This window comes from Tyto alba, unplaced genomic scaffold (genome assembly GCF_018691265.1).
Source record: "Tyto alba isolate M040663 unplaced genomic scaffold, T.alba_DEE_v4.0 Super-Scaffold_6, whole genome shotgun sequence".
NCBI lineage: Eukaryota > Metazoa > Chordata > Aves > Strigiformes > Tytonidae > Tyto > Tyto alba.
The window spans coordinates 42,382,298-42,409,313 of NW_024881327.1; the positions used below are offsets into that span (position 1 = coordinate 42,382,298).

Below are 27,016 nucleotides of genomic sequence, written 5' to 3' on the forward strand. Positions count from 1 at the left end.
TTATCTGTCTTGTGGAAACTACTCTTTCACTATCCACGTCCACTAACTTCCAGAGGAAAGGACTACAGGACACTCAGAAATTTTTCAGTCATATACAGAAATAAGCCCAAAATGGACCACGGTACTCTTCTGTTGGTAAAAAATGGGCTGGATGGCCAGGCCCAAAGAGTTGTAGGGAATGGACTTACACCCAGTCAGCTGCCAGTCGCAAGTGGTGTTCCCCAGGGCTCAGTACTGGGGCCAGTTCTGTTCAATACCTTTATCAGTGATCTGGATGACAGGACTGTGTGCAGTCAGTAAATTTGCAGGTGACACCAAGTTGGGCAGGAGTGTTTATCTGCTGGAGGGTAGGAAGGCTCTACAGAGGGATCTGGACAGGCTGGATCGATGGACCAAGGCCAACTGTATGAGTTTCAGCGAGGCCAAACGCCACGTCCTGCACTTGGGTCACAACAACCCCATGCAACGCTACAGGCTTGGGGAACAGGGGCTGGAAAGCTGCCTGGCAGAAAAAGACTCAGGGGTGTTGGTCAACAGCCACTGAATATGAGCCAGCAGTGTGCCCAGGTGGCCAAGAAGGCCAATAACATCCTGGCTTGTATCAGAAATGGTGTGGCCAGCAGGACTGGGGAAGTGATCGTCCCCCTGTACTTGGCCAGGGTGAGGCCGCACCTCGAATGCTGTGTTCAGTTTTGGGCCTCTCACAAGAACAAAGACATTGAGGTGCTGGAGCGTCTCCAGAGAAGAGCCACAAAGCTGGTGAAGGGTCTAGAGAACAAGTCCTGTGAGGAGCAGCTGGGGGAACTGGGGTTGTTTAGCCTGGAGAAAAGGAGACTGAGAGGAGACCTGATCGCTCTCTACAACTACCTGAAAAGAGGCTGTGGCGAGGTGGGTGTCGGTCTCTTCTCCCAAGTAGCAAGTGATACGACAAAAGGAAACAGCCTCAAGTTGTGCCAGGGGAGATTTAGATTGGATATCAGGAAATATTTCTTCACCAAAACGGTTATCAAACATTGGAACAGGCTGCTCAGGGAAGTGGTTAAGCCGTCATCCCTAGAGGTATTTAACAGATGTGTAGATATGGCACTTAGGGACATGGTTTAGTGGTGGATTGGTAGTGTTAGGTTTATGGTTGGACTCAAATCTCATGGGTGTTTTCCAACCTAAATGATTCTATGATTTTATGACTTAGAGAACTTCACAGCACACTGTTCCCAGAAAGCTGAGGACATGGGCACTTCTGAGAATTAAGTTCCTTCTGCTAAGTGTTTTTTTAGTACTTTATTCTAAGGGAATATCTCCAAAACATGTTTTTATTTTTAAATTTGGTTTATTTTGTAAATTTGATTTTACCTCAAGACATCACAATCCCAACAGTCATGTAAGGATAAATACATGCTCCAATCTAGACGATCTGAACAGAATAGCCATGCTTCCCTGGCAACATTATGTGATATCTTAAAAGACACGGTCAGTCTCTAGGCAGAGAAAAATCTTTACTGAATTCTACCTTTTCACAGAGGGAAAGCACAGTCCCAGCTTGGATTATTGCAACCTGTTCTTCATTTCTCAAATTCTAAAATACAAAAAGATGCATCTTTTAACACAAGCAATACATTGTAACTGTTATTTAAAGAATAAATCAGCTATAACAGTTAGGATTTTATAAACATGACCAGAAAGGATCACACAATTGAAAGTATTAAAAGCTAAACGAAGGGTACTTAGTCTCCACTCTATTTCAGTACACCACTTACAACACTTTTGCAACAGTTCATTATTGAATGCAAATTTAGTGGTTTCAGTCAGGGATTTTGATTTTTTTTTTTCTAGGCAGAAAAATGCCTGTTCACTGGACTATAGCCCTGCAGCAAGGGAATCTTCTTCTCATGCACTTCAGAGCTAGACTTCCCATTAATGAAAACGATTAAAATAAAGAGCAAGTGGCATAGAAACCTCCACAGAACATTGAAAATAAAAAATAAATCTAGAGCTTAAAACTAGTATTATAAAGACCTCAAACTGTTAAAATTACCTATAAAATGGACCCATCTCCGTGGATGTTTGTGCCCCAACTGCATGACCAAGATTTTATACTGTATTTGGCAATATGGGGAAAGAAAGGGAAACAGTTATCCATGCTCTTTCTCCCAGAAAATCCACTCCTGGCAGAGGCAACCTTCACAGTAGTAGGTGATACTATTACTACTCAAGAGGAAAAAATCAGGAATGATGTTGTCTGGCCTTGACTTCCTTATTTTTTCTCCCCTAGCCTGCTTTATATCTTTTCCCCCTGCCTACTACAGGGCCATTTTTCCATGTCATTCAGACAAGATCAAATCCTTTCTTGGAAAATATGCTTTTCACTAGCATCAGCTTAACTGAAAGATTTTCTTTTAAGTATTCTTTTCATATTATTCATACAAATATAGGCATATAAAAATCACTCTCTGCATTTTCTTGAATGTTATTTTCTGCTGTGGGAAAATAAAAAAGCCTGCTTTAAAATAACCATAAAACTAGAGGTATATTCAAAACGAAAAATCTGTTACCCCATTATCTCCAAGAATATCTAGCTTCTTCATAAGTTCAGATATATTCACATCCTGAAAAAGATGTTCAACACTTATTTTTTATAAAGTAGGTAAGAAACAGTTTTTATATGCTACATTTTATGTAGTCTTTATTCACTTCTGCATGCAAAAAGACTTGAAATGTAAATAAGTGAAACATCAGTTTTGCATCACAATTACAAAAGTGTTATTGATAATTTCAGAGACAAAATCAAGTATCACTCTTGACTATAGCAAGCAACCAGGATGTCTGTGTATGAGGGCAGAATATTCCTGTACCATTCACATTTATCATTTTGCCAATGTATGCAGATAAAAGATCAAAACTGGTAAAAGGCTTAAAGGACTGTTTTTTCCTGTTTGTTTGGAGTGGAGCAACAAGCACATCAAGCTACAGAAGTTAAAAGGACAGAGAGCACGAACTAAATAATTGCTAAGAAGGTTTGATGGGTGGTTTGTTTTTTATTGTCTTTGTTAAACAAAAGTGTGGAATTTCAAATTAGCCTTACAGCAGCACAAGGGAATACGGTGGGCTGAACACGCTCCTCCATACACTATCAGCTCACAACCTTTGTGAGTAGAAAGCCACATTTCTCTGCCAGTCAGCCACCCAGATCCACAAAAAGCAGTGAACAAACCATTCTTCTTAAGGCCTAGTCACTGAAATCAAGAAAAATACTCCTCTGATACAATAAAAAAGAGAGGAAAAAATTCACACAATGTCTTTATTTTACCCAGTGTCAGGGTCCATTCCTAGGCCCCAGAACTCTATTTTTTACTTTAAAAAGTTGTTGAAAAGGTTCATGGAACTGCTTAACCTGTACTAATCACATTCTCTTGAACCATCTGAAGTATGGTCCACAAGTTAACGTGGATCAGGGATCATTCCCATTGACAGCTTGTACGCAGCCATGCTATGTGAAGGTAGTAAGGCTTGAGAGCATGGGCAAAGACTGGTTCATGTTAATGCAAAGTGCTTAATACACATGCATAACACAAGACAGCCTTGTTAAATGCTGACACCCTTAACTTCTACTCATATTCAGCACTTCTTAGAAGAGGCCAACATTTCACAGGGCTGTGTCTTGGCTCACTAGTTTCATTACTTATAGTATGTAACATGCTGGTTTGCATCCAAGTGTTGTGCAACTGCATTATGTCAGTAGCCAGGATGATCAATCTTTAAAATTTTTTAAAGCTAAATTAGCTATGCTTGCAAATTACATAACTACACCAGAACACATCTGCTCATGATTCTGTACCCAACAGACTCCTATGAGGAAGGCTTAATAAGAAATTAAAGATTTCCTAAAGACCAGACACAGATGTGGGATTGAATCTACAAATTAGTCCTTCCTGGCTTTAAAAAAAAGGAATGATGTGCTGTGTTCAAGTTGGTCTATCCTGAGAAGTCCCGTCCCTCTCTTCTCTCTTCCCTAAACACTTCAGCAGTGTCTTCAAATGTTATATTAGCTATTAAACAGTGTACATCAGTAATTTTTGAATGGTGTGGAGCTTAATACACACTTGTGTTTGGATTGGTGTTAAAAACAAAACCATTGTTTGTGATCATCATTGACAATGTTGAATGGAAACTTCTTTAGCTGATCAGTTACACTAGCAAAGAATGGAACTCAGTAAGACATGCAAGTTCTTGCACCTACTGAGACAGAAATACTCATTCTAATTAATTTATTTCCATGATAAAGCATATGGGAAGATTTAGAAACCAAATCAGATTCTACATCATTCTAGAATCTAATTTGCTATTGATGGCTAACAATTTTGAAAGACACTGAAAACATATAAAAAGTCAACAATTTCAGTATGCCCGTATGAGGTTACTGCCCAGTCTTCCAGATAAGTGAACTGAAAGGCAGACTGAAAAAAGCACCTCTGTTTAGGAATGCCACAGAAGACAACGGAACATATTGAATTCTAGATCCTGGCAAGTTGTACCTGCTACAGCCAACATGCAAATTAGAATAGCAGATAAGCAGGTCTGGCATTCCATGGAGGCTTTATTTGAAAGGTAATATGCTACCTGATGACTCTTGGTGTGGTTTGGGAAAAGACTACCCAACCAAACCTTTAGGTAAGAATCATGTTTTTACTTTTTCTTCTTTTAGTCTACTCAGCTCCCCAACAATATGCAGCCTACAATTTATTTCCACTACAGACAGCATTGTGCTTATTAAGGCAGTGAATAAAAACAAACCTTCTATAAGAGTACTTGTAAACACAACTACAAATACAGGCATAAATTACTAGTGAGTGTCATAGAGTACAACTCACAGAGATATTCCACTTCAGTTACTTACAGAAAAGTTACCCTGAGCTGTTGTGCAACATTACTACCAGAGCAAGTCTGAATTCAGTCTTAAGTGAACCAACATGCAAATCAATTTGTACTGCTAGCCTGCTCAAGTGAGAACAGATGTGAAAAGAGTAATTCTTGCTTCCTCATAGAAGAAGCTAACCAAGTGAGATCCTGATGTTTATCTTGTGCTTCATCTAAAATGACAGACAGAGTCTCACCTATTTGAATGAGGTTTGGATCAGGCACCTCATGCTTCAAGGCCCTGGCCGAGGCAAATCACTTAAGTATATTAATTCAACAAACAAAATGCATAGGTGCTTCACTAAATTGGGTGTAAAATAATAGGTGCAAGTCATATTTCTGACCTTAGATGAAAACATTTAATATAGAGAACAAAGTACTGTAGCAAGCCTAACAACAAATCACATCAACATCCACATTCTTTTCTGTAATGTTTTTACAGCAGTGCCCTAAACTAAATGTAAATTATCTAGATTGACCAGCCTTAATTTTCAGTGATGAACTCCTGATAGTCTACCACATCATAATCTTATAAAATCTCTTCCCCAGTTAAAAAAAATATCTTTTCTTACTATATTTATTTTTTCAGATTTTATTCCCTACAGCAAGATGGCAAACCATTTGTTTGGATATTGGGTTGGCCATTCCAAAAAACTTCCTGACCATCCAACTGTTACTAATGCTCTACATATACCTTTATTCCTTCCTGTTGACAGAACAGTTGAAGTGCACTTCCATTGTTTTCAGGGAAGGTGGTTATATGAAGATTAAATGCCGGCGACCTTCGTTCTCTCTCCTGAGGAAAGATTTTGTTTAAAAACAACATGTGTGATTAAATGTTAACATCTATTTCCCACCTTTACAAAACATACTTGTACATTAAAAAGACAGATTCCTATTCACATTCAAATGCATGGTATTTCCTCTTACTTTCACCATATTTGAAGGATTCTGGGTTTAGCTAAGCACAAAAATGGTGTTAGCTTCCAACTGATTCCAGGCACACACAGTTTCTGCGAAGTTAACTGATACTGCTCAGATGCAGGAACCCTTGCACACTGGCCAAATAACTGAGTGGAGCCCCAAAAAACTCTGTAGCATTTTTATGTTGGTTATAACTTTATTTAACTATTGCTTTCTGTCATGGACTAAAGAACAATTTAGGAAGAAGAAACTGCAGGAAAAAATTTAAGCTCCATCATGAAACAGTATTAACACTGAAGGCTCTCTCAACAAAATTAAAGTTGTGTATCTGCTCCCTGTTTATTCTACCATTAACCTTTCTATTAAAGCCTGTAAAATCCCCAGTCCTATTCACTGCACAACCCAGGATGTTAATATGTGTTGAAAGGCAGCACTTATGATGTTCTTTGTGCCAAAACTAAAAATTATAAATTCCCATTTATCTAAAACTATACTGTTTCTAAGACTTATCTAGCCCATCTATTTGACTTTGATGCATTTCTTCAAAATACCAACCTATTATTTCTTCAGAAAGCCTAAATACAGTAAACCAATAAATAATGATTTTACTTAAATTAAATTTTAAAGTGCTTGTGAAAATGACTAGATTGAAGGCTCTGGGCAAACAAGGCACTGGGTCTTACTCTGAATTGACTATGGCCATGGGAACACAAGTGAGGAAAATCAGGTTTCCTCTCCATGTTACAAGACAAGGCGCTGGCAACAATAACTTCATTTTCTGACAGCACAATGAAAGAGAGCTACTTCAAATATTTTATGTCCTATGACCATCCATGTAATGCCCCATTTTCTAAGTTACAAAATGAGGTGCTTTAATTGATATGGCATGTGGGCTGCATCCATTCACTTATGCAAGTTGTAAAGCATGGCAACTCTTTTTCATTAACTAGCTTAAACCTAATTTGAAACTAAAATGTAGAGAGCAAAATCTCTGTACTCTATACATTTTTCCCCCTCATAAGCTCTATTTTAAACAATATTTTCATTAACAGTCTAATTTTGAAATGATGAGCTTAAATGACCTAGCTGTTGTAACCCAAACCCATAAGTTTAGTTCTTGTCCAAATTCAGTTACCATTTTAGATTTTTAAAAAAATAATCAGTTGCTATTGCATTAAACTCACCTGAATTTACTTGCATTAAATGATAAACAAATGGTTGTGGTTTTTACCCTAGCCTAATTTTCATTGGAAATAATTTAAATGCTCTCAAAAAAATACTGTCTTGTTTACCAGAAGCATTCATGGTTTTACTAAAGCATTCAGATTGCCAGTCACATTTGTGTCTACATGCTTGCCTATGAAGGCAAAATCACACAAAAATACTTCCGTTGTTATTCTGTGAAACAAGTCTTAAAGATTTGGCACATGACAAAACTCGACATCACACTGAGCTATATTTCATGTGATTCTTCCATGGGAAAAATACATTCATAAAGAATATATTGAAGCACTCATTTTCTTTTCCTAATAAAATGTTTCAGATTGTTTTACCTCTAACGACATGCATTAGAAAGCAGTTTCTGGTGTAACTGCCAATTCAAATGCTAAATTGTTCAGTATTTTACTTTACAGCTTCTTAATAAAATATAAAGGTACATATTAGAAAGCATGTTTATTTTCCTGAATATCTAATGAAATTCTAATAACCTAGATTCATAATTTTGAATATAATGGGCTATGACATCAAAATATATGGTTGATAAAGGACTAAAAAAAGATTAAGAAATGTCAAAGACAAAAAGCAGAACATCCACATAACAGGAAGACATGACATTTTCATCTTTATCAGAGAAGTTACACATGCCAAGAGTTTTGGTGAAACGTGCTGGGTGATGAAAATTATGGAGGAGTGACAATGACAGGTTTCTTCAAGATTTATCCTAAATGGTGTTAAGAATACTGATGATCTTTGAAACTGAACAATGTGTTACCAGGCAATATAACTGTGTGACAACTGTGCATCACACACCGCTAGTTTAGTGTTACTAAATTCAACATGGGCCCCATTTATGAGGTGATGAGAAATACTGCTTTCTACTGTAATCACAGGCTACATGTTCAAATTGTTATTAACAAATAATTTTGCTGTTATTTCGTTCATGCAAAGTATAGAATTTATTTGCCATGGGCAACACACTACTTTTATGTACAGAAGTTGTACTTGTGCTTCACTAGTTTAACTTTGACACTCTCAGAGGATATTTTTTCCTTTTTTCATTGACTGAGGCCAATTATTTCCAGTCCATGACCATTTTATAGCATCAGAAAATGGATTTCAGGTAAGAGAAATTCTTTCAAAGCTGCTATCAAAATGTGTTCTTTTAAGATGATTTTACTTCCTATTAATGTTGTCAATCTTAAATCAATGTATTTATAAGCAATTATACATTGATGTGATGGATATGTCAGATCCTTAGTCAGATCACCGCATGCAAGATGTGAGAAGGTGTGTTAATTTAAACAATGCCAACCAAGGCTGTAGTATACGTATCAAATGATTTTACATGCAGGAAAGGAGCAGTTATGGAAATGAAACAAATAAAAAAGGCAAAATATTGCAAAAAAAATATTTTATTAGATGAAAAACAAACTATATGCAATATATATTAGCTATATTACATCTTTATAAACATTAGTGAGTACTCTCTCCAAAACATATTAAGGCAGTGGCATCAATTTCATTATCCTAAGATACAACATTTAAAAAATAGATACCTAAGTGATTTCCCTTAAACATGCACCAGACATCAGTAATCTTTACAGGAATTTCAGCTTGGGTTCAAACATAATTTCTGCTCCATTTGAGAGTTTGCAACAGAGAGAATCTCTTACTTCAAGCTCTAGCACTCTGAATTCTAACAGCTCATTCTGGTCTTTTGCATCTTGCATCTCATTCTTCAGCTGATGCTCTTCTTGTTCCATTCTGTAAATCTATGAGATAAACACAACAACATAACACCCTGTAAGCAATGGAAAAAATACTGCACAGAGTTACAGTCCAGGGGTTTAGGCAAAACTGTTTATTATTTCAGTTTTTCATTAGATGTTGGGCCGTGTCTTGGAGATAAAGAAGGATCATCACATCAGAAAGTATTTGTGAGAACTGCCAGTAGGAAATGGTCAATGTTGTCTTAGAACAGTAATCTGGAAGTGGTATGAAAAGTGATATGAATACTATATCTAAACAGGTTAAGCAATACAAGCTTCCTTTTAAAATAAGTGAATGGAACTCGATTACATTAACTTTTGGGTAGACTGTTCTCATTGTCTTTGCATAACTAGACATCTACTCTTTACAGTATATGAAAAATAATAATGGAGGGGGTTTAATGCTTACTTCTTAGCTTTCCAGATTTGTGTTTTGGGGCACTGACAATGACAAAATAGAACTTCAAAACTGACTATTCATTATGCCAACTAATAGCTTTGATCTACTCTATAATTTAACTGGGTGATTAATTTTTTATGAAAGTACATAGAAGTGCAATATCTGGCATAATGTACTATAACACTTATAATACCATGTGAGTATCTGAATAAATTAGGCCCAGCTGTAGCTATTTTTAGTCATGAATTATTCTTTGGTTATCTTATTCCTATCATATTAATACTGAGCTGCTAATTAACAAAAATCATTCTTTGACTTCCTGAATACTAGCTAACTTTCCCACCAATATCAGTGATGAACAATGAGGATGCTCAGTTCTGAGTGTCTCAGACAGTAAATGATACAATAGTCTTAAATCAATCAGTATTACTTAATGTGTGGAGAAACTGATAAAAATGGAAGACTGAAGGGAGCAGACATTTTTATTAGTGATCAGGACAATAATAATCTTTGTATAACTTTGGAAAAATACAAATTACACTTTACACTTAATATTTTAGTTTGTATTTTGTTGGACACTAGAAACATCAGTCAGCTTGGGTTCTACTGTTGGCTATACAACATGTAATTCCACAATAAAGAGCAGCTTCCATTTCCAAAGAATATAAAAGCATAGTGGTACTTTAATCAGAGACTTTTATCTGAATTACTGTTTCTGAAGAGAAATAAAGCAATTTTCATACTGATGTTCCACTACTTAGTATATTCATTTCCTTTTACCATTCCTTTTATGATAAAGGGCAGCAATCATGACAACATTCCCAGATCCTGAACACGTACCTTCTCTAGCAACTCCTGATTTGTTCTGATTAACAGCTGCTTTTCTTCTACCCATTTTGAATCCTATGAGGAAGAAGAGGATTCAAAAGATTAACATTGTATGTATTTTGTTAAACAAGGCAAGTGACCACAATAATTAGAGAGTTTCAAACATCATTGTACATTCAAGTATAAAAATGGTTACACATCAAAAAATAAAGCTATCATAAATATTTCAAGGATAAAGGGCATTTTAAACTACAGAGAAAATAGAAGTTCCTTTATTTTCCTGAAGCTGAGACTCTTGTTTCCTAATATATTCCAATGAAGCATATACTTTAAAATCTTTAGACATAGAAATTGTGGGTGAATGCAGTTATATGATATTTTATGTAATTTTAAAAACATGTATTTACTCAGCTTAACTCAAAACTATTTATTTCCATTGCAAAGAGTTGGGAACTCTCTTGCAAAATCATTCCACTTTGAGTGGTGGAATGCAAATCCCAATGGAGAAAGGGAAGAAAAGTATTTAATTACCCCAAATGACTGAAAATAAGCTTCGGTGGTATACAGTTAATTGCCCTCTGTTAAAAGTGTGAGAGTCAGGATAATACACAGTGTTTGTGATAAGGAATTCAAGGCTATGGAGGAAGGGAAGTGATATTTTATACTCTATTTGAAAACTTTATTTCCATTCTATCCATTGTTCCCAAAGCTGATCTTTCCTTTTAGGTTTTTCCATGGCTTCAAAAGGCCTCAAATATCCTTTTAAAGACCGAAGCTACAAAAACTGTCTGTCAGACATAGCTGAACATTCAGATTTAATGGGTTTCAGATTTAATTCTCTCAGTTCTCCTTGAAGAGAATAGTATTTACATAACCTAGCTCATACTGCTCTAATAATTTTAATAAAACAATATCCAACACTTACAGTGCCATACTAACTCTAGATCAAATTATTTTCTAGGAAAAAAGGAAAATTTATTTAAAATGTAAATGTCTTTGCTAAGTATTAAGGCTGATACTTTCTCCGTCAGCAATGATGTTATCCATATCATACTAAAAATAATGGACTAAAATGAGCACTGAAAAGGCATGATATTTGTCAAGAATTTTTGAAACAAATGAAGGAAATGTTGAAAATAAAATACAATGTCTACTTTAACATTTAACTAGCATTTTACTAAGGCCAAGGAAGAACAGAGTTGCATGCACAGACCTAGGGCGGATATCCCAATGCATGCATATGGTAAAAGGCGGGTTCAACAGTTACACCAGACCTGCAGGTTCAACTACTCCAGTTCACACAGGTAGAAAAAAATAGATTAATTTACCCTATTGACAATTAACTTTTGTGTCTTTCTTGATGAAGTTCAGCTCGACTTTCTGAGAAAACCTTAACTCCAGTGGAATTGTATTTATAAACATACCAGGTCACTGAGAGAGCTAAACATTCAAAAGAAAATAATCCATCTGGCACATTATATACTCCAATATTTTGAGATTTATTATTTATCATTATTAATATTTTGTAGGAATTTATTCCCTTAACATAAAGTTTCTTACTCATGCACTTTAATGTACCTTGCAGAACTGGATTATTTTACTTCTAAGAGAATTCTGACAGAGCAAGCTGATGAGAGATTTACAAGAGCCATTGACATTTACTTTGAAATTACACATGAATTGTTATAAACCAAGCTTCACATAATTTTTTAACAGTAAGATTCTAATATCCTGCTTGGAATTTGACTTCAGGAAAATTGTGAAGGTCTTTGCTGGTTTTGCTTCCTAAAGCTAAAAAGGAAGACTAAAAATTCCTGGGATAATACACTAGGATACTTTGATTCATTGTTTCCTTTTCAAAAACACTTAATGGACTGGTTCCCTGAATGAACATTTCACAATTTTTATTAAATCATCATCATTACAATGACCATCCCAATGACAAAGTAATAATAAAAAAAAAAATAATAATCACATGGTGCACAAAGTCAGTTTATCATCACAACCATTTATTTTGTTGAATGTAAATACTAACAGGTCAGGAGAACTGAGCAGGTGCTAGAGCTCCCAGTAGGACACTGTGACCACTTCCATGGAAAGCTAATGCTCAGCATACAAACTAGCCCACTAGAGACAATATCCTATTGTTCCTTGTCACACCCCTGTTGGCCTTCTTAGGATTATTAAGAAATACAAGGTTGAAAATGTCGTTATGAATCTCAAAGTAATAACTAATTAAATTCTAATTTCCAGGCATACCTTTTTGACATATCATTCTGGAAGCAAAAGTCACAGAATTTCTTACATGTGTATCAAGCTTCATTTATCTTATTTACATACACAGTACTTACATTTTATACTGTAATAGTCAACTACTTTGTTAATGTTTTCAATTATACAGCAATTTTCCCACAACACCTTTATCATCAACACACTAAAATGTCAGCAACAGATCATCAAGAGGCCTTCAGTTCCATTTAATCTTCCAAAAGCTCAGTGAACCATCAATTTTCTATTGATAACATATTCTATATTTTTAGTAATAATTATACTTAGTAAGAAAATTTACTAAGCAAATTGCAGTTTGTGTGGAAGCTAGCATAAACAATTTTTGTCCTTAATTTCAATATGGTCCCAAAACCTTTGTGTTTATACAGAATATTAAAGAAAGTTTTTCTTACAAAGAATAAACCATAAAAATAGTATTATCATTAACTTGTCATTATTCATAGATTGGTTTTATTTGATGCTACAGGATCATTAGTCTTTTAAATGTATATCTATGGATAGCCATATCTTATTTTATTACCATATGCTACCTGCAATCTTCATTTCAAACAAGAGATCATAAAATAACATCTCCCCAATTTTCTCAGTCTGTTCTAGAAGTTATGCAATTGAACATCTTTTAAATGCACTTTCATAACTCTTAATCAGCCTTCCTGAAGATTCTAGACATTACTAAATACATATCAGTAGCCATATCTTCAAGTATTTACAAGTTATACTGAAGCATAAGGCCTAATTTTACTCTGTGTGATGGTATGGGAATTTGAAAGCAGTTGGGTCCTCCAAGAATTTAAACCCAGGAAAGTAACACCACAAGCACCTTCCGCTAACCAGACACACTAAGTAGTTAATTTCTCTAGCTGAAGAATGTGTAGAAGTGACTTGTTGTTTGAATTTTAATATGCTACACAGCAAAAATATTCTCCAGTACAAATACAGAATATTTATTTTATTGGAATTTATGGCAAATATAAACGAAATGGAAAATAGGAGAAAAGCCTGCACCAAATGATAATGAGAACAGAATTTACAATGCAAGTACAGAAGGTTATTTCTCTATTATGCTTTAGTGTATTATCTGTTAGAAAATTAATCTTTAATGGCATGTTCTTAGCCTGTATGATACTTTATTTATGTAATCTAGTGATGGAGTAGCAATTAATCTGCATCAGTCATACTAACACACCAGCAAGCAATGAAGATGGCAAGGGCACCACTGCATGCAAGGGAGAAAATGATATGGTAGAGGACATTAAGAAAGCTTTTTACCTGTCCTTTCTCGATTAGAGCTTTCTCCAGGTCCTCAATTTTTGCCTGACACCTAAGAAGATCAGCTTGCAGTTGTTCACGAGTCTGAGGGAAAAGAAGTATTGAGAAGTGTGTGTATACACATGCACATCCAGGTAGACAGGTAGATTTAATTACACACAGAATCAAACTACTTCTTACCCACTTACAGGCTGTTCAGTCAGCTTTTAATAATTTTCACTAAATTAACTGCTTTTGTGTTTATGTTACAAAATATTTAAAGCCCTGAGTTTAACAGCATTTTTCCTTCCTAGTCTAAAAAGATGTTATCATCACATATTCAGTGACAAAGCTCTTCTCAACAACAACAAAAAAAAATTAGGAACCAAAAGAGCTCTAAGATGCTATTCATAAGATTTAGTAATTCAAGGCAAGTGGAGAAAAAAGGACAAGAGAGAAAGAGAATTGTAATAAGCACTGAAAAGGCCTATAGGTAAATATAATATATTGACCCCAAATAATTTTTTTATCCCATAAACAGCATATGCCAGTCAGTTTTCCTAATTCTACATGATTATTACACTAACTATTACACTACGGTAGGGCATTACCCCCTGAGTCCAGTGATGCCCTAAAAGCAACTGGATCATACAATGTACTAAACAAAAAGGATATAAACCAAAACATATCTCTGGATACCTTAAGACACTGAGGCACCTTGAGCTACTGTAAGTACTTTTCCCATCCTACTTCAGGTACTCTTTCACCCAATCAGTCCAAAAATTCCCACAGGGATTTCCTTCTGCATCTTTGTATCTTTGGGTTCTTGGTAGCCTCAGCTAAAAGTAACAGGAAATGTTTATTCCATGAGAACATGGGTCCCTACAAAACTAACCTTGCAAAAAGCTACTTTCTGAATCACTCAGAAGATGGATTTGCATTGATGTGACAAAAGAGACCAAAATGCCATTAAAAAGAAAGAGCAACAGTTCTGAATTGCATTAAAGGGACTGTTTGCAAATGCCTGCAAAAGAAAAATATAAAACCCAATTACAAAAATATTCATACCAGGGTCTCCCTTCCCATGAAGGCAAAGAAAATATATAATGGTGTCTCATAACTGCCAAATACATGAGTGCCTCTGAAATCTTACTGTAATAGTAGGTGTAATTATGCCTCCTGCCCCAATTCTAGCTTGAAAAGTGATCCCCAAAGTCCATATTGTTTTCCATAGCTAAGTGTCCTACTTAAAAAAAGAGTGTCAAATGTGCCTAGGCTTTTGTAAGATGCTGAGTAGTCTAACAAATAAAGCCATAAAACAGTAATTCTACCATTATAAGAACTGTATTTCACAGGGAAAAAAAAAAAAAAAAACAAACCAAAACAAAACAAAAAAAAACCCAAACCCTAAGGTTGGTTGAGACCCAATTCAAAGAACCTTGAAAAAAAAAACCCAAAACAAAAAATTATACATTTTAAAGTAAACCCTGAATCTTCTGAATATTTGCTCTGGGAATAATAGACTAACATTTTCAGTTGTAAATAACTCCAGATGATGTCAAGCAGTCTGTATTCTCCTGTAACTTTTATCTGGAAAGATTTGCTTGGTAACATAGAAATTCTGCTCCCACAAGCATAGTGTTTCTATACCTGAGAATATTAAGTGGATTTTAAAATGCTTGCCACAGAAAATTATGTGGATGAAATAGTGCATATGTATGCCCAATAACCAATGTTGGTGCATAAGACAGCAATCTAGCAATACAGAATTTTGTGAATATTTTATGAATTGCTCTAAGCAGTTGAACAATTAAGCTAGTGGCAGCTCCTACCTTTGGAAGAAAGCAAGTCCGTCCCCACCATTAATTTTTAAACCACATTAAAATCTTTCTCTGTCCACAATATTAGCAACATGTTGCAGTGGCACATGACAATGAAGGCCACTGTAGCAAGGCAGTAATATGTAATAATGCACAGTATTTAACAGATTTCTCCATTTTGAGGCTTCAGGTGTTTGTTGGTTGTTTTTTTTTGGGGGGTGGGAGGAGGGGAGAAATAGGTTAGAGTTTTTTTTTAATGCTTAAACACTTTAGAATCACAGTCTCACTGAAGTTGGAAGGGATCATCTGTCCAACTCCTGTGCTCAAAGCAGGAAAGCACCTAGACCAGGTTGTTCAAGACCTTGTCCAGTGGGATCCTGAATATCTCCAGGGATGAAGACTCCATAGTCTCCCTGGGAAACCTGTTCCAGTGTTTCACTGCCCTCAGAGGAAGAAGGAGTTTTCTTATGTTTAAATGGTATTTCTTGTATTTGAATTTGTGCCTGTTGCATCTTATGCTTTCACTGGATCCCACTGAGAAGAGTCTGGTGCCACCTTCTGTACTCCTTCCATCATGTCTTTACACAAACTGGTAAGATACCTCTGAGCCTTCTCAACCAGGCTGAACAGTCCCAGCTCTCTCAGCCTCTCCTTCTGTATCAGGTTCTCCAAGCCCTTAATCATCTTCATGGCCCTTTGCTGGACTCTGTTCTGTATGTCCATTTTTCTCTTGTACTGAGGTAGCCCAGTGGTGGTCCCAGCACTCCAGATGAGGCCTCATAAATGCTGAGTAGAGAGGAAGGATCACCTCTATTGGCGATCATTGGTAAGACTGTTGGCCTTCTTTGCTGCAAGGGCACATTGCCAGCTCATGTTCAACCTGGTGTCCACCAGGACCCATCACCTCCTTTTGTGCAAAACTGCTTGCCAGCAAGCCAGCCCCAAGTCTGTACTGGTGCATGGAGTTATTCTTCCCCACATGCAGGACTTCTCCTTCCCTTTGTTGAATTTAATGAGATTCCTCTTAACGCAGTTTTTCCAGGCAGTCAAATGGCTCCTCTGAATGGCAGCACAACCATCTCATGTATCAACCACTCCTCTCAATTTTCTATCATCTGCAAACTTGCTGCAGGTGCACTGTGTTCAATCATTAAGGAAGATCTTAAGTAGTATCAACCCCTGCAGTACATCGCTGGTCACACACCTCCAACTGAACTTTCTGCCACTGCCCTTTAAGCTATTTCAGCCCATTTTCAATCCACCTCACTGTCCAGTCTAGTCTGTACTTCTTCAGTTTGTCTATGAGCATCTTATGGGGAGGAGTGACAAAAGACTTACTAAAGTCAAGACACAGCAACATCCACTGTTCTCAATTCATCTGCCAATCTAGTCATCTCATCATAGAAGTCTATCAAGCTGGTTAAGCATGAGTTCACTTCCATAAATCCATGATGTTCAGTCCCAATCGCCTCATTGTCTTTCAGACATTCGGAAATGGTTTCCATGATTATTTGCTCCATTCCCTTCCTAGGGACCAAGGCAAGAATGACCAGACTTCTTGCCTTTCCTGAAGGCAAGAGTAACATTTGCTTTCTTACAGTCCTCAGGAACCTCCTGCAATTGCCATGACCCTTCAGAAATAATTAAGAGTGTTCTCACAATTACATCAGCCAACTCTCTCAGTAGTCAGTAATCTACAGGTGCAAGCTGTACTTGATGCAGAATGAAAGACATGAGGTGAATATAATGAAGTTTCCAGCCCTATGACTACTGCCCATTTGGATGTTACGTTCTTTGGTCATCGATCACAATAATCATTCAGGTAGAGTGACTGCATTTCTAGACATGCCTCTATCTGCAAGGATTTGGGAAAAAATAGAAGAAATTTTTCCTCTAGTTAACTCAGCTCTTTTTTGATGCCACTGCTGTTCAGTGAATAGATCTGGAAGCTGAGTCAGAGCTCACCAATTCATTATGAAGTGTTATCTCTCCTCCCCAGTTTGGAAAAAAAAAGAATGGAAGATGTTAGCATGACTTCAGCTGACCTCATCTCTACACTAAATGGTTAAACACAGTGGTGGCAGAAGAGTAAATGAAGACAGAATACATACTCACGCCTCAAATATCTATAGTACAGAGATTGCTGTGAGGATAAAAACCATCTACTTCAGAAAGTAAACAATCACACATACTGACCTAATAGGAACAAGAGTTAGCTATGTACTTCTTAGAAAAAGAATACTCTCAAACTGAGATTTTTAAAAACAAAGTATGATTTCATATATTCAACAAAACACTTGAATAAAAACTTCCTTTGTCAGATTTGGGTCAGATTTTTAATATACTCATGAGATAAAAGTACCTAACTACTTACAACAACCTATTAAGCATGCTAGAATACAGTATAATGGTACCTTTGTTCTGATCAGACCAGTTGAACCTAAATTGTCACTTTACTGGTAATATGCTCTAATTCTCAAAAACATTGTGCTTTGCATTTCACTGACCTGCAAAGATATTTCCTGCTATTGCACATTTTTTCAGCTTTTTCAATTATTTCAGAATTAAAAGAAATTTCAGTTAAAAAATTACCCTTGCTTCTCTCTCTGCATCCAGGGTTCCACCAACTTGTTCTTGAAGCAATGCATATGCCCTTTGCAAAGCTTGATACTCTCTTGTTAGCTGGCAGAACCTTAGCTCAGCTTCTTCTTTAGGTGTGCTCTTAATGAAGAGGGAAAAAAAGTGGTTTTGTGCATGTAAAGATAAATATGTATGATGATGGATTTATATAGACAGACTCACAAATACAACAAGCAACACAACCCATATTGAGTCTCAATGTTTAATAAAGTTTTATAAAACCAAAGCAAGTGGAAATGGAAGGAAGGATGATTTGAGGATGATGCAGAAATGCAGAGATCTGTAACTGTTTCAACCACACAATTTCAGGAAAGTATGTTACTTTGTAAGGCAATAACGTATAGAAATGGGAAGAAACTGACTGGGGAAAGATGAGAAGGAACAGCTCTATGCACCACTGTCTTCAGAAACTCCACTTTCACAGGGGCTTCAAAAGGGGTACATTCTATTTGTCATGCAGTCCATCATTCCCTTACTCTTTGTCTCTAGTATGACAGAGTAAAGCATTTTACCAGAACAGGCACACTAACACAAAAGTTATGTTTCAAAAGCCACATGATTTTTTTTTAATTATTTTATTTTAAATTAAGTGTTTTAAATATCTTAATTTTCTTTTAATTTTGAGCAACTGACATCAACACTTTCAAGGCCCTTCCTATAATACTGAGGGCAAGAAACATCCTTCCCTTTAATTAATTTTTGCTCCAGGAACTCAAACTCCAAGGAAAAAGAGATTACAATATTATTAGGTATTAAGCTTAGAAAAATACAAAGCTTCTTGTGACTGAGGAGTATTAGGCCCAAGTTAGTGAACAGGAAAGAAAGATGAAAACCAGCATCTAATTCATGCTTTGTCCTCAGTCCTGCAATCTCTTAAAGTAGGTGAGCTGTACTGTGTATCACAGGGCTGAGACAAAACATGTCAGTAGGTGTTTACTACCTATGATCATTTAAGCTTTAATGAATTGCAAAAGCCTCTCCCAGCATTGTAAGTACAAGAAGAAAATCCTGGTTGTATCAAAACAGTCAAATAAATTATAGGGTTGAAAGGCAAACTACTGTCTAGTAACTATTGACTTTTGGCAAAGCAATGTGCCTATTCATTTTCTTTTGACTAATAAAAAAGGGTTTGAGCAAAACAATTTTGTTTCTCAGCCCAATATCTGCCAAATCTGTCAGGTAGAATATTATCTTAATAATTCTATTGCAATGACTGTAGATGTGTTATGCACCTGAAAGAAAACAAAGCAATTCTCTGGTAAATCTTTCATACTTCTTGTGGCAGAATAACTGAAAAAATCTTTACATTTATACTCCATGTCAATTTTTATGGAACTTGAGAACAAATCATCTATACTTACATCTTCCAAATCTTCCTCTGGTGTTGCTGGTGTCCTGTCTGTTTTATCTGTGTTATATGAAGTTACAGATGATGTTTCTGAATCAACAGATTCTTCATCAAATCCAAAAAATGTCTCCACAACATGCCTCTGAAAAGTTATTTTTCCTTAGTTACTAGCAAAATAGTTGGAAAACCCCCAGTAAGTAGTAACCAAGGTCTTCTCTGAACATTATTTTAGTATTTAGGAAGAGAAAAGGTTCATTTGTAAACCCTTGTTCTCTGATTAAATTAGCTACCTTTTCAACATCATTTGATAAGAACCTCCAAGAACTGAACTGCATATAGCACTGCATAATTGCCAACAGAATAATGATTTAGCAAAAGTATAAAAGCTAATTACCAAAATCAGATGGATCTTACAAGATTCAGAATAGAGGAATGCGATATGTATTAAGAAGAAAGTAACCCAATATGATATAACATATAAGATGTAGAACCAAAGGGGAAAAAAATATTCCAAAGAACATTGTGGAACAGATTTTTTCAATCATACTAATTCTAAAAAAGAAAAAGAAAAAAAATATCTATTTTGCAGAATCCTACTTAAAAGTAGAAATTACCATTTTCCATTTGTTTTTCCAAAACCATCATTCTCAATTTTTTCTAAAAGCTTGCTCCAATATTATGACTAACCAGAAAAACTATGCTTAAGGGTAAACAAGCATTTCAATGCAGATTTTAAAAATTTTACACATTGTAATCAATCAAATGCATGCTTACAGAAAAGTAGAGAAAATTAATAACCAATGGAAGTGAATAGTACAATATTAATTGTGAAAAATGTGGTATTTTATATAAAACAACACAACTGCAATAATTCTTTCACTGTTTTAAAAGATCCTTTTCTACCGGTTTCCTAACACATGCTCAGAAAGCAGCAAATTTCTATAGAAAATTCTACTGTTCTAAAAAAAAAAAAGAAAAAAAAAATCACTTAAACATTTAACTAGAAGAACAGTTTTTCATGTTTTTTTTTCTTCCAAAATAACATTAACAAAAGTTAACTGTTTTACAGTTATCCATTAGAGCCTAACATTTTTCACCATACAAGTGTTCTAATAACCCAATACAAGTTCAGAGGAGGAAGAAAATTAAGAAAAGAAAGTAAAAGGGTGTTGCTGGAAAAATTAAGTCAGGTTATGAAGCATCCTAGACAGGGAGGCTAGCGGAGAGAGGTGCTCTAAGAAGATGAAGGAAAATCTGTCTATCCATTTCTGTATTTTTTTGCACTGCTTGATACTGAATCACAGATCCTGATGTCACAGCTTGTCTATTTTTTTTAAAAGAAAACTATAAACCACATGTTTTATGTGAGTAGATAATAGCCCTATTTATTAAAAAGGCCCAAAGGATGAAAAAAAAAATCAGTTGTTATTAACTCAGAACATCAGACATCTTACATCTCATCAAAGCCAAACTGGCTAAGTGAGTTGAATTGTGAGCTATCAGTGTTATTCAAGATACTGAAAGGTTTGATTTTATCTATAATGCCATATCCTATGATGAATTCCAAATATTTACCTTTCACTGCAGTCTTCTGGACTTATCTAACTTTATATATTCTTCCAGTATGACTACAAAGTACTGTCTTCACTTTCTCACAAAGCCCTATAATGCTTAATATATTCTTTTGGCTCAGCACAGCTCTCATCAACAGCCAAATTACTGTCTTGAATTAAGTGGCACCATAAAATCAAGCTTATAGGCATGACACCATGCACTCCATTTATACCCTGCAGCCATCGCTACTATGGTCCACCCAGTGACAGTCTCATCGCTCAGTAGCTAAACAACTCCATCATAGTTTCACACTACAGCTAATCCCACTCAAACTGAAGACATTTTCAAGATCCTCTTCTGAACCACTTAATTGCTTCACTTAAGATAAGCACCTCAAATAATAATTAAAAAAAAAAATCAGACTGCATTTTTAAGCTAACTGGTTCTACTAAAAACTCCTGAGCTTTTGAACAATCTTTAGAAACAAACTTCTTTTCACAAGCTACAAGACCACTAGAGTTACTATTTAGTGTATTCACAAGTAAAGAAAATGAGTGCAGTTATACTACTCAAACCCTGTAAAGACACATTACTCAGTTTAGGAAGCTCTGTGATCCTTTCACTAGGCAGAGCTGTGTCTAAGTTGCTTAAAACAAACACTACCCTGGGATAATATAATTCTTTCTTCCAGCATTCACACACTACACAAGTTTGTTCACTGTTCTGTCCTACTTAACAAAACAAAGGACACAGGTAACAGGTCTAAGCTCTATTCTAGAAATATAAAGACTTATGCAGAAAGCTAACGTGTTCTCTCACACTCGAATTACAAGCATTTCAGATTCCTCTCTTATATGCACAAAGGTTTACCACAAAAACTGAGGTCTAGTTAGTCCTTGGGAGGTGACCCACCCAGCATTTCTCCCACACTGAACACTGGCTGCAGCCTGCAGTCATCTAACAGTGATACCACAAGTAAATATTTGGAGCTTAAAATAGGGTTAAAGAAATGGTGCTACCTTCAAGTTGTGAGGAAGACAAACAAATTTAAAATCTGAGTTGCCAAGTCAACTCAGCAGAAGAACTTTCTGACTCCAAACTGATGAACAGATACAGTTTCATAAGATGAAGGTAGGTTATATGGAGGTAAAGATGATGATGGCAGGTAAACAAAATCCAAGAGACTTTAATGAAAACCACATCCTCATTTTGCAGTGCGGATACTTTTTACTCAGAGATGCTGAGAGTAAACCCAAAACAAAGCTGCATGCAGACTCTTATGCCAATACTTTTATATCCTGCTCTTCTGCCCATACCAGCTTGTCTGTGATGGGGCTAAGAACATTTAAGCCTATGCTTTGGAGGAACCAAGCCATAGACAAGCAACTCCAAGGACCTCAGAACAACTGACCCTGCTCATGCCTCAAGCTTCAAGGGTGCTTGGACTCAAAAATGACAAATATACTTAAGCAAAGCTGAACCAAAACCTGAAATATAGTATAGGCTTGAGGGCTGACAAAGTAAATGAGGAAAGCTTTGACTTTGAAAAGGCTGGCAGAAGGGATTTCTAAAAGATGGAGAGCAAAACTCCAGCGTATTATCATACAAATGGCACAGAGAATGCAGCACCATGAAGGTCAGCAGCAGCTTCGTTAAAACTGACTATAAGGTTTATCATACCTATGGGGCTTTTTGCTATACCTCAAACTACAGCTGCTTTTGTAGGTAACTCAGCTTAGGTATGTATCTTACTTTAACCCTGCATGCATACCCATGCAGATTGTTTCAAGGAGGGAAAAAACAATAGCAAAACAACAGCAGGTTTGACTTTACATAAATGTATGTAGGTTTGAGAAGCTACTTAGAACAAGGCCATTATTTTGACCAAAGATACTAGCTGCATTTAAACATTTCACTAGTAGCAAAGGTAGGGAAGAATACTTTTCATTTATTAATGAATGAATCTCTTGATTATTAGATGGGAGGAAATAATGAAAGAAAATGAGTATTTCTCATCACACTAAAAAACCCCAATACTTCAAGGAAAGTTAAAAGTAAAAATCTGTTAAATGCTATACAGACGGACTATAATATGAGTTACAAGTGAACCACTTATTCATTGTTAGTGACTCCTCCCTTTTTAGAGAAGCTGTATATTTACCATCTTGTGGAGCAGATGCTTTCCACAGAAATAGAGATAAGGTATTTAGCCACTGTATATTAATTGCACATCTATGAATTGCTTCATGACATTATCACAAAATAGCTGTTTTTATTGTGATCATATAGTATCTGGAGCAATTAGCTCTAAGAAGTGATTCACAACAAAGCCAGAACAAATTAACTGATAAGTGAACAGCTGTAGAGAGGACAGAAAAAAAAGAAAAAAAAAAAAAAGACATTCATACAAATTTTGTTGATAAAAATGTAATAAATAATAAGACATATAAATACAGTAACTCCCAGGGAGATTCTACATATAGCTAAAAAGTTTAATAACAACTGTTTTTGAAAAGTATATACGAATACGTACAATACTCATTGGATTTTTGTAACTATACACCTTTTTAATTCAAGTTTCATTCAGACTTTTCTTAAAAAGGAGAACATTGTCAATTAACAATTTCAAGATTATTTTATATTGATTTGTACATTTGTCACTTTTAAATCATAACCTCATAACTGAGAAAATAGTCATATAAATCACTGAAAATTTCTGATTTAAATTCTAATTTCCACTGACTACTGCCATGCATTTAATAGCAAGCATTTTTCATGTGGATTTATATCAATGTTTTCACATAATTTTAAAGTAAAATTATGCATTAGGTTTTTATAACTCAAGTGTTAATGCTTCTTCTGAAGTATGGTGCTCAGTGTACATCAAAGTTTAGAATGTTATAAATCAATAGTGACACACAGACCACATTATATGCAAATTTCAATATACCATTTTATTTTTAATGGTTTGGCTTAAATCTACTTACATATAAATAACCTGATTTCTCTGTTGCTAAAGTAGTTTCACTTTACATTTAAATATCTCATTTTCAAGTAATTAATCTAACATGATGAAAATGATCCAAGATTAATTTCCTTGTAATGCAATCAGATGAGTTATTCAGTAACTTCTTACCTTCATGCTTATATGTCATTTCTTGGCAGCCAGAAAAATACAGGCACACCAAAGCACAGAGGAAGATAAAAAAAGAAAAATATAAAACAAGAAATATGAACTCCATCACACCAGTGCGCACACTTTCCACTATAACAAATACAGCTTATTTATTAAAGTTTAAATAAAAAACCAAATTCTTAGAGTCCTGCAGTTTTCAAATGAACTGGGCAATTATGCCTTATTTTCAAATGCATGACTCCATCAGTCACAGAATCACTGTAACTCTATTCTATATGTCAAAAATAAACAAAACCCAAAAAATGCTGTGTCCAGAGATTCATGGTTATTTCTCTACCAAGACTTGGGGAAAAAAAAAAAAAAAAAAAAAAAAAAATCACCTGGAAAAAGAGCATGCTTTAAACAGGAAAAGAAGTTTCACCTCTGCTACATCTTTTTCCTAACAAGTCCCAGTGGCATGTTAATGCACTGAAAAAAAAAAAAAAAAAAAAAAAAAAAAAGCACAATAAACCTCTATCAGTTTACACTGCTTCACTTCAGAGAAAGCTATCCTACAGTACCTGACTATGCAGAGTCACTCTGTTACTTCTCTAAACACCCTGCAACCACAGAGGTTCTAAAGGCCCATCCCACAATGATGCTCCTTCCCTCGAGGAACCCGAGCCTGTTGCCAGCGCTGTTCTATAGACTCCTATGCCCCTTGGTAATTAAAAGAGTGCTCCAGCAAAGCTACAGTAGCAACAGTAACCTAGTGCACCTACAGAGCTCCGGAAATAACACAGACATGTAATTACAAAAAAAAAAAAAAAAAAAAAAAAAAAAAAGAATTAAATCCTTGGTATTTTCAAAAGGTTTCAAAAACAGAGACCGAGAAAACAGTCGGAGAAACAAGTAAGGGATGGAGGGTGTGGGGGCTCCCTGAGCCGAGGAATGCCTCAAACACTTGTAAGTAACAAAACTATAGTCACGGGGTGAATAATGTGGAGGCTGGAGCTGATCTGGCTGCCCAGATAGCCCAGGGTGCAGCTGGGAGGGGGCCCTGTGGAGGCTGGACAGCTCTGCTCTGCTGCTTCTTGCAAAGCTTCAAGGGCCACCCGTCCTGTGAATGACCTTTGCTTCATTATCCACAAAATACATATTAAAGCTGACACCCCTGAATAAACTAATGAAGATTAACAAGATCGTGCTACTTACATCATCCCATGAGGCACCTTACCCCTGCCCACACATGTGATCGTGGGTCAACCTAGGGGACGGACCCAAGGAAAGCGTGTATAAATTGGGGGGCGAGGAGTGAAATATAGAAAAGGAAAAGAAGACATAAAGAAGAAGACAGACGCATCGCTGATGAAGTCAGATGGGATCAACACAGGAGCACAGACCAGTGACCTCTATTTCTCTATTCCCTCTATCTCTCTCCTTTTCTTTTTCCCCATTTCACTTATTACCATTAAGTAACACAAGGCATACTATATCGCTTGCCATAATTCATCATTTGCTGAGGCAATTATCATATATCCAATTCATACATTAATAAATAAATGTCTGTGCATGGACTTTAAGACTTTTCTCACTGTTGTCCACTCTATTGGGGGTTTATGAATCTAAGTCACTTGTCTCCCTTGTCTGAGCGGGATGTGACAACTGTCCAGTCAGAGTACCTTGAAAATTAAGGAATCTGGGGTGTAAAAGTACCCATTTAGGAAAAGCTGCAACAGTAGATAAGTGTAAGTCTTCACCCCGTGCACCAAGTTCCTGTTTATTAGAACAAAGAAGGAAACGTTCTATACCTTCTAGTCTGAGCTTATCCGACTGCATTTGTGAAATTTAATTCTCATCACTTATTTCCTTTTTCATTTTGTCAAGGGAAGTGGGACACAGCTGGAAATAGATCCAACTCCAACAGCTAAACTTGATGATTCACAGTTTTAATGCTAATTTTACATTTAACGAAACTTAGAAATGTAAAGCCAAAGATTTACATCAGTAATCTCTCCTTCCGAGTGCTTCATTAGGACAGGCACATCCATTATTTTGTCTACTGTTATGTAAAGGTTATTGTCTATATAATATAAAAAACAGATCATAGAAATATACTTGCAGCGTACATGTTTATATATAAAGCAAGTCATCTTAGACTACCTTTATATTCCATGGAGAAAAATACACAATTTTAGGACAAAACTCATATGGCCTGTTTAGATATCTACTTTCAGAGGAGAACAATCATCACTTAATGTTACCATGCTGTCCAGAGTGAGATGTCTATCTCACCTCCATTAATAACATCTACCCAAGCACTGCAAGTGTGTGGTTAGATGAATTCTGCTGTTTTCATCTGGATTCCTGAGGTAGGCTGTAAAAACTGAGAGGATGAACATGGTACAGTCCATACAGCTCATCTGGGTAAGCAGCCCACTCTATATTGCTCAAATAAAAAACTGCTGGAAAACGCAAGCTTCCGTTGAGGATTTTGATCCTCACAGAACCACACAGGTGACCTGGAAGGAAAAAACCCTGTATGCCGGGAATGGATTTTTAGAAACTAACATCAACAATGTTTAAACTCCAAGTCAACACAGCACACACATGTGAATAGCCTACATGTTTAGAAGATGGCAGGTAATAGGATGCTAGTAAGTACATTATTGATGACTTCCTTCCTTCCTTTAGGAATTAGCATATTTAGAAACTATATATATGTAGTTGTATAATAACTAGTATAATACATATAGTATAATTAGTATGTTATATATAGTCCCGTTCACTCTTTTCTCACAACTTTATCCCTCTTTTTCACTTGTTTTTGTTTTACAGTCCTGATTTTCCTTTGAGGAATGGAAAATTTCAAATGGACAATTTCATATTGACACCAAAGAGCTAACAGATAGGGGATGAAATAACTAGTGAGAGTTATGTCTGCTA

At 35.9% G+C, this 27,016-nt stretch overlaps 1 protein-coding gene across 3 annotated transcripts in view; it reads right to left on the reverse strand.

The window, feature by feature from the left end:
- The window catches only part of JAKMIP1 (janus kinase and microtubule interacting protein 1), a 163,814-nt gene that overhangs the window by 27,616 nt on the left and 109,182 nt on the right, over positions 1-27,016 (reverse strand). For 2 of the 3 annotated variants that reach the window (XM_042807583.1, XM_032984545.2), the window contains exons 9-16: positions 19,415-19,543; positions 18,006-18,134; positions 13,615-13,698; positions 10,069-10,131; positions 8,733-8,831; positions 5,609-5,710; positions 2,553-2,606; positions 1,085-1,576 (exon numbers count right to left, since the gene is read on the reverse strand). In XM_042807583.1, coding sequence (XP_042663517.1) covers positions 1,472-1,576; positions 2,553-2,606; positions 5,609-5,710; positions 8,733-8,831; positions 10,069-10,131; positions 13,615-13,698; positions 18,006-18,134; positions 19,415-19,543 — 765 coding nt within the window. In that variant the 3' untranslated portion in view covers positions 1,085-1,471. Of the gene's footprint in view, positions 1-1,084; positions 1,577-2,552; positions 2,607-5,608; positions 5,711-8,732; positions 8,832-10,068; positions 10,132-13,614; positions 13,699-18,005; positions 18,135-19,414; positions 19,544-27,016 lie in introns of those variants that run through there. The other variant, XM_032984547.2, reaches the window with a different exon arrangement.